General features: G+C 66.3%; 1 protein-coding gene across 1 annotated transcript; it reads right to left on the minus strand.

The window, feature by feature from the left end:
* Positions 1–1,363: 1,363 nt before the first annotated feature.
* On the minus strand, positions 1,364–7,996 carry H696_00572 (hypothetical protein; the record flags this gene model as incomplete). The annotated part of the gene is made up of 11 exons (XM_009494448.1): positions 7,436–7,996; positions 7,222–7,293; positions 7,014–7,103; positions 6,861–6,935; positions 6,661–6,741; positions 6,409–6,495; positions 6,211–6,288; positions 6,040–6,123; positions 5,728–5,925; positions 4,769–5,533; positions 1,364–4,620 (listed from the first exon to the last, which is right to left on the minus strand). Exons 1-11 carry the CDS (start codon positions 7,938–7,940, stop codon positions 1,364–1,366), a joined length of 5,292 nt encoding a protein of 1,763 aa, XP_009492723.1. The 5' UTR covers positions 7,941–7,996.
* Between the last annotated feature and the right edge of the window lie 659 nt (positions 7,997–8,655).

Here is an 8,655-nt window from a genome sequence, read left to right on the forward strand (position 1 = left end):
AGAAGAGGAAAGGAGAGGAGCGAGAGACGCGGACAAGTTCGGAGAGAATGTGTGTGTGTGTGTGTGTGCGTTTGTGTGTGTGCGTGGATGTGATGGCCACCACCGTGCTCGGCTGGCGATGAGGCCGGCGAAAAAGTCACCCAATCGCGCAACACGGGGGACGCAACCGCCAGAGGCGCCCCTAGGCAGCACATTCCTCGGGAGGCGGCCGGAGTATCCTCGGGGAGGGGGACCCCGGTGTTGACGCGCACGCAAAGAGCCCCTGGGTCTCCGCCGGGGCCCGGGCCGGCCGATCAACACCCCTCTCCCTGCCCTTGCCGATCCAGGGAGCGGAGGCCACGTCCGGCGATCTTAAAAGCCCAAGTTAAGGGAGCCGTAACCGAAGGCGCGCCGCGGGGCGCCAAGTACCAGGCCATGTCCCCTGCTCAGGGACACCAACTAAGTATTAGATGATGCACAGTTGGCGCGATAACAATGGCGGCACGTGGCGACGTTCTCACGTGACAGATTAGGCCGCGTGTAACTGATAAGCCTTTTCAACCTCGCCCTTCCCGCCGCCTGCTCCCCCCCCCCCCGGAGCCCGTGTCTGTGTGTCTGTGTCCATGGTGAGAGCATGCTGCCGCGAGCATCACTCTTTTTGTACGCGCACACACACACACACACACATACACATACACATACACATACACATACAGAACGCCCCGGTTCCCGGCCACCCTGTCCTCAGCATGGTCAGTTGACAGCACGGCGTGGCGAAAAATCCGCCCAGGCATGGAGCTGCGGGCCACATCTCGCGAGAGAAGCTGGCAACGAAAATGCGGCCTTCGGTCGAAGGAATAAACACGGCTGGGCAAATGTGAGGCATGTGTAAATATATAAATATATTGGGCTAATCGCCCCTGAGAACAAAAATGACACGGAATGCCATGAAAAAGAGGACCCACGGGGAAAGAACCACAAGGCCAGTGCCTTTTCGCTTGCCCCATCCCTGGGGGGGGGGAGGAGCCCCCATCTAAACAAGGGGAGGGGAGAAGGACAAGGCGACCGGGTGAAAGGGGAAGGGGCGGAAGATCTCAGGAGGACAAGAGAACGAGGGGGGGGGAGAGAGAGACAGAGAGACAGAGAGGGAGAGGGGGGAGGAAAGAGAGAAACACAAGGACCAAGGGGCTCGCATCCCTGGCGGCGCGCCAAAGAAGGGAAGGCAGGCGGGGCTCCGCAACGGGACACGGCCGGAAAGAGGATAGAGAGAGAGGGAGAGAGGGAGAGAGGGAGGGAGAGAGGGAGAGAGGGAGAGAGCATGTGGGGGAGGGTGCGCAAGCCGGCGCCCGGCACGTCGATGGAGGAGAAGGAGGAGAGGCCACGCTCAGCAGGCAGGGCGTTGCCGAAGACCGGACTCCACCTCGTCCGCCGACGGGCTGGCCAGGTAGAGCTCGCGCAGGCGCAGCCAAGATGCCCGATGCACCAGCTCCCCGAGCGGCATGTCCAAACGCATGTCGAAGAGGAATTGCAGGTCGGTCATTTGGCCATACTGGCCGAGGAAGGCCCGGCCGGCCGTGTGCATGAGCGCCCGGTGGGCCTGCATCCGGCGCCGGTCCACCCGCAGGGCCGAGTGATCGAAGGTGTCCACCAGGATGTTGTACAGGCACTTGTTGGCCGCGGCTTCCAAGTGCGCTTGGGCCTCGGCCGGCCCGTCGACCGGGTGCTGGTGATCGGCCGCCGCCTCGGCGGCTGCCCGTTCGAGCCGCCGCTGGCGCTGCTCCTGCCAGCTCGCCGGCCGCAAGGGCCCCAACAGGGTGTCCATCTTGGCCGCGGCATCTGCCCCGGCCGGGCCCCCGGCCCCGGCCCCGGCCCCGGCCCCGGCCCCGAACGGGTCCATGTCCGGGGTGAAGTCAAACAGGCGCTCGATGTTTTCCGCCACCGAGGCGTCCAGCTGCGGCCCCGGCGCCAGGAAGGGGCTGGCCGCCTGCTCGCCGCGGAGTTCGGCCAAGCGCAGGCGATGTCGCTCCGGGGCCAGATCCCCCAGAAGCCGGCTGTTGTGCCGATGCAGCTCCCTCGATGTGGGGGCCAGTCGGGCAGCGAGGTCGGCCGCCAGGATCACCGGCAGCTGGCCCGGCCTCTGAGGCAAGGCCCCCGACTCGCCGGTCGTCGCGTCGACCTCCACACACCGGTCCCCTTCCAGGGTGAAGGTCGGCCCGACACTGGCCCCCAGCTGGACCACTGGCCGATGCCCGGCGATGTAGGACAGGATGGGCGAGCGCTCGGCCGGGGCCTGCCACTCGGCCGGCGCACCTGCTCGGGACCCCTGCTGCCGGCTCGCCGACCGGAGGAACCCCTCGCGCGTGCGCTCGGCCAGCTGGCTCAACGCGGCGGCCAGCTCGGCCGGCGACTCGGCCATCGCCTCGGCCACCGCGGCTCGGGCCCTCTCCACGTCCGGGTCCCGGGGCAGGGTGGCCCGCGCGCGGGTGGCCGGAAACTCGCCCGGTGACGGCGACCGCGGGGGCGGCACTGGGGCCGGCGATGACGCCGACGGCGGCAGGACCGACACGGCGGCCACATCATCCGCGTGGGCCGGCGGCTCGGGGGCCGCCGCCACCGGTGACGGCGGTGCCGCCTTCGGCTTGGCACTCGGCTCGCGCGAGTCGGGATACATGTCGGAGAAGGCCCGCAGGATGCGCTCCTGCTTCGGGTGCAGGCTGGGGAAGGTGGATGCAGGGGTCGCCAGATCATCGGGGCCGAGCGGCCGCCGACGCCGATAATGGGCCTTCCTCTGCCGGCCGGTTGCCAGGGGGGCCGCCATGTTGGCCGACGCGCCGGCCGACGCCGCCGGCTCGACTGCCGGAGCCTGAGGCCCACCCGGCGACTGGCCATGGTTGGACACGACAAATTGGTCGCACGCGATGGCCAGCAACATGGCGTACGTCTCGTGGCTCAGGCCGCGGAAGCGCTCCGGCTCCAGGATCATGGCCAGTGCCACGGCCGACAGGTACTCATTGTCAAAGTGACCCGGGTCCCCGGCATCCTTGTCACTGTCATCAGTGTGATCCCCATGGCCGGTGGCCCCGGGCCCCGGGGAGCCATGCCGGACCCCGGGCCCGGGATACCCCACAAAGAGCAGCGGCATGCCACCGGATGACCGCCGGACCGCCGGCGTGGTGAAGTCCTCGCTGCGGGTGGCCCGGCGCCGGGTAATGCACCGGTGACAGGGGCACGGCAAGTCCGGCAGATGGTCCGCCCGGAAGAAGTCACTGACCACCAGGTACGAGGCCAGGGCCATGCCACCATGGAGTTGGGCCCCGCCGGCCCCCTGGCGCAGGGACAAACGCTGGGATATGTCCTCGAAGCCGGCCAGACGGAGGAACCACTCATCCAGGTCGCGTGCCGACAGGTTGAAGAGCGACGTGGCCCCGAGGGTCGGCGAGCGGAAGAGCTCCGGCGCCGTGTCCAGCATCCCCAACACCGACCGGAGGAAATCCCCCGGCGCCAGGGTGACGCCAATCATCGGCATGCCGGAGTACGACCGGGCCCGGCGCAAACGCGACACCTGGCGAATGGATGGCCGATCGAAGGGCGACTCCCCGAGGGGCGCCCGGTCCAGGCGGAAGGTGGCCAACAGGTGCCGCAGCGGCGCGAGGAAGGCGAAAGGGCCAAATGCAGCGGCGGTGGTGAAAGGCCCGGCCGTGTCCGGCACCCGGGCCCGCCGGGGTTTCGAGGAGCCAGACGAGTCGCCCGAGCGACCCGCGCCCCGGGTCGACTGGCCCTGCTCACCGGTCGAAGGCGATGCCAGGGGGGAAGACCCATCATGCGGGCGTTGAGCCTGGCCGGGACGCCGGGTCCGCGCGGTTTTGGCATTCTGCCTGGACTTACTGTGGGACAGGGCCGACGGCGGCGGCAGAGGAAAGGCCTGGCGGTGAAGCAGATACCAGTCCTCCAGGGCCCGGTCAAAAAGGTCCCGGCCGCCGGGGGTCGAGTGCAAGAAGTGATTCAGCTGCGAGAGGGAGAGCAGGCCACGTGGAGACCACGCCGGCGGGACGGCCGCCAAAACCAGGCGACTATACAGATAAACCACCTGCGGCAGGGGGAGCTCCGTCTCGGCCACCACATCCAGCACGGACATCGAGGCCAGGTCGCGCCCGGCCGGCAGCCAGCGCTGCTCCGGCGAGTGGTGCAGGGCCACCGGCTCCAGGCCGATGTCCACCAGGAAGCGCTGCATTTGCTCCGGCGTCCAGGTGAAGATCCCGGCCTCGACCACGGCCGGTGGCGGGGTGAACTGCCCGGCCGCCGTGGCCCGGCCGCCGACCCCACTGGCACTGGGATCGTGCGAGGCCTCATTCGGCGCTCGGCGCGATGGCACCGCCGATGGCCGGGGGTTGATCACCTCGAAGAGGGATCGAAAGTAGGAGGAGGTCGACTGCTGGAGGGAAACCGGCTTCCCGGCGGTCAAGACCGCCTCCAAGGGGACCACCCCGCGGTCCATCTGCTCGATGAAGGCGAAGGACTCCGACAGGGACTCCGACAGCTGCTGGTGCAGAGCCGGCTCCTCGGCCAGGTGACCGACCGAGGGCATGGACCCGAGATTGAAGTTCTGCACCAGAACACGGCGCTCCGACGGCGAGAGGGTATCTACATGGGGCCGACAGCCGGCGGGGAGGGAAACGGAGAAGCACAGAGGGAAGGGCGAGAGGACACGGCCAAATTGACGGTCAGCGAGGGAAGGAAGGGAGGAGCATCGGCGCCCGAGGGAGGAGAGCCCGGGGGCCCGGGGGCGCACCCAGTGACGCGCGAGTGAGCTCCGCGCGCTGGATGCGCTGCGACGTGAAGGAAAGGACCCGGCTTCGGGAGAGGCGATCTGCCGCCACCAGGAGGTTGGACAGCTCGTGCAGCCGCGCCGAATAGAGCAACCCCATAATTTCCGGGTCCAGCTTTCGCAGGCCCGCCGGATCATGGAACCCCAACAACATGTCGGCATCCAGGTGCCAGGTGTCCAGCAATGGCCGGATGGACTCCATCAGCTGGTTCAGCTGGGCCGGGTGGAAAGGGGCCACATCTTGGAGCTGGGCCGCCAGCTGGGCTCGCCGGGATCGGGTGACGTCTGTCGGGAAGGGCGGCACGTCGGCATCCGGATCGGCGCCACTCCCGGAGCTGGGCCCGGCCCGTGATGAGGCCCCCTTGCCCGGGGAGGACTTGGAAGCCGCGGGAGCACCGGCATCCAGTGTCGATGGCAGCAAGCCAAAAGACCGAAGCAAGTCCGGCGGCAGGGTCATGATGTCGCGCATGGGAGATGGCAGGGCCGGCGTCAGGGGAATGAAGCGCAGCTCCGGGGGCTCGTTGGAAGTGCCCCCATTTCCGAAGGACCAGTCCTTCGCCAGCGAGGAGACGATGAGCGGCGAGTGCACAAGGTGTGACAGGTGGTCGGCCAAGCCGCGGCTCAGATTCGACGAGTCCAAGAGGAAGGGATTTGTCCGATTGGGGAAAGACCGTGCCTCGCACACCATGTCCAGTGTGGAGAGGATCTTTGGCCCGTCGATCAAGTTGACTGCGGGCCGATGAGGCACAGCGTGCCGGCACGAACAGACGGACAGCCATTGCGAGGGGGAGGAGGTGTCAGAGAGCGGGCCAGACAGGGGAATATGGAGGGGGGGGGGGGGGGTGGAGGGGGGCGGGGGAATCGCATGGGTTTTTGCCTGTTCTCCACCCTGCCCCAAGAACAGGGCGCAGAAATGAACGAACCTTTCTTGGGGTGATCATGAACCGTGACAATGTCGTGGTAGGAAAAGCGGACATCCTTCTGACGGGAGGAGGCCCCTTGCCGAGCGGGCTCCAGGTCGGACTGGATCTTGTTCCCGGTCAGGGTGATGTCGCGAATGGTGGTGTCCGAGAGGCCGGCCGTCATGAAGTGCGAGTCCATGGAGAAGGTGATGCGGTTGTCTGCGGTGTGCAACAAGTGTCAGCCATTCCAACAGGAGGGAGATCACGGGAAGGGGGAAGCAGGGGGGGGGGGGGCACAAGTAAAGAGAGGCGCATCGAGCAAGCAAAACGCACGGGACACATCCAGGTACTTCAGGTTGCCGGGGCTCTTGCCCAGCTGGAAGAGCGAGGAGAGCCCCATCGAGGTGATCAAGTTATCTGGTGGTAGAGGGGGAGGAGGAGGCAGGTGGTCAGTCGAGCGCCCCACCAGGAGGGTGTGCTGCGTCCGGCGTAAGGGCGACATACTTGGCAGGCGGAGGTGCCGCAACTGCGGGCCAACCGAACGCGAAATGACCGACACGCTGCCATCGGTCAGCTGGCAGTCTGACGAGAGTGGTCAGGAAAAAAGTCAAAAGGTCACATTGGCAGCGGCAAAGGGGGAGGCGAGGGGCGGGGGGGGGAGCAGGCCGAGAGGAGGCACTCATCGTGGAGGGGCTGGCGTACTGGCGATGTTCAGTTCGATGAGCTGCCGGGAGAGGCGGCCAGACAGGAGTTCCCGAATGACATCCGTGGAGATTGGCCCGCGAGAGCCTTTTGGGCGCGGCGGCGGCCAAGCCCAGGAGGTAGCAGAGGAAAGGCGGCGTGTGAGCGTGGGCCACCAAACGGAGAGACACCATGTGGCGAGACGGGAAGCGGGGTCGGCAAAGAGGGAAGGGAGAGAGGGGGGGGGGAGGGGGCAAAGGAGGGGGAACGAACCAACAATGTGCAACCTCTCAAGAGAGTGGTTTTTCAGAGCACGGGCCAGCTCCATGCCCCCGGTTTCGGTGATGTCACACTCTTCGAATGGGATGAACAAAGAAGGGTAAGACTCCTGGCATGAGCAGGCATGCCATTCTATGGCAGGGAACAAAAGACAGAGAGGGAGAGGGAGAGAGAGAGACCGGTAGGCAACGCACGGATCAGGTAGAGCTCTTTGAGGCCTTGCGACTGCTGAAGAACTCGGGCCAGGTGAACCAGCTCGACTGGCGTGTCTGCGGGGGAGAAGTCAGGCAAACGTTTGGGGGTTGAACAATGGCACGAGCACAGCGAAGGGGAGGCAACCGGCGCACTGGACAGGAAGAGAGACTTCAAGGAGTGGGTGAACAGGGACAAGGCCGAAGAGATGCTATTGTTCGGATCGTATGTGCCGGGGGTTTTGTCTGAATTTGCGCATGGCAGCAAAAAGGCCGGGCGGGAGGGGGAAGCAGGAAAGACGCGATGAGACACAAGCACATGAAGGCGGGGGCGGGCCACGGGGAGTGGGAAGAAAGCACGCACGCGAAGCATGGTTGATGATGATGGTCTCGCAATTCCGGTACTTGGAGAGCTCGAGTGCGATCTTGGTGGACTCTGAGGCGGACAGACAGATGGCCAAAGCAAGTTAGCGAGGGCCACGCACGAGGAGAGGGGCTTCGCTGCGGCCTGCTCTTCGGGAGAGCGGGGCGGGGGAAAGGGAGGAGGGCGAGGGGCCGGAGAGTGGGCCTGGACATACCTTCCTCCGGGCCGTTGGCCGAAATGTGAAGAGCTGCTTGCGTTTGGTTGAAGAAGGACTCGGCGATCTGGGTGTCCAGGAAGGCCGGCGGGGTTTGAGCATATTCCAGCAGACTGAAGGGAGTTGATGCCTGGGAGCGCGACGAGCTGGCCTCTTTGGCTGGTGCGAAGAAGGACCCCAGTCGCCGGCGATACTCCTCGGGAGAAAGCCCCCTGGAGGAGAGTTTGCTCAGAGACGCCGGTGACCTGGCGCCATTTTCGCCAGTCAGACCGGCATTCAGGATCGAGGAGCATGGCTGGAGATTGGTGCTTCCTTCGGGCAATTGCCGCGAGGGCAGGACCGCCGAGGTGACCAGGTGCCGATGAAGCCTCCCAGAGCGAGGGCCGGCGTACATGGTCCTCAAGGCTCCACGGGCCTCGAGATGTCCGACACACGCCGCCGACCCGGGCACCCCCTGCGACAGGGGACCAGCTCGGCGGGTGGCCGAGAACATTAGCGCCAGCATGGAGACATTGGGCAGAGGACCGCGGAGCGCTGATTGTCTTTCAAGGGGCTTACAAGAGGATGAGGTGGCTGGGGCAGGAGAACGGGCGAGTGAGCGAGCGACCGACCGACAGGGGGAGGGAAGGGCGGAGCCACCAGGCAGTCGCGCAGCGGGGGGGGGAGGGGGGGGAGGAAGTGAGGGGAGGGGTATATCGGCGCCCGGGATCCACCCCCGGGCTGGGGACCTGGTGCGTCTTATCCTCCTGCACGCGGCGGCGGTGGTGAGAGGGTAGGCCGGATGACGGAGTCTCCTTCGCCGCGTCAACGGAAACAAGGCTGTTTCCGGCAGAGGGTGCGAGGACCCCCCCCCCCCCCCCTGGCTGCGCGCAAAATGCGCAGGGCGCGCACGCATGTCCCGCCGCGCTCGCTGCTACTCTAGAGAGTGGGGGGTTAGGCTCGCCTCGGTTTGACTCGCATGCACACGGGCACCGTGGGTGTTCGTTGGGGCCTCAGGCGCGCCGAGGTAGGCACAATGAACGCCCTTCGGGAGGGACTCGGGCGTGCGCCCCCAGGAAGATCTCGAGCATCAGAACCAGCGGCATGGCGGCCACGTTGAAGCGCGACCCATGGAATCGTTGGTATCTGGGAGAAGCCGGAACGTCGGCACTTGGACATGACTGGCTGCGATCCTGCCCTGTGCCCCGATCGGTGCCGGGGGGTGGGGGGGGGGGGGGGAA

The sequence above is a fragment of the Fonticula alba genome (genome assembly GCF_000388065.1).
Source record: "Fonticula alba strain ATCC 38817 unplaced genomic scaffold supercont2.1, whole genome shotgun sequence".
In the NCBI taxonomy this organism is placed as follows: Eukaryota; order Rotosphaerida; family Fonticulaceae; genus Fonticula; species Fonticula alba.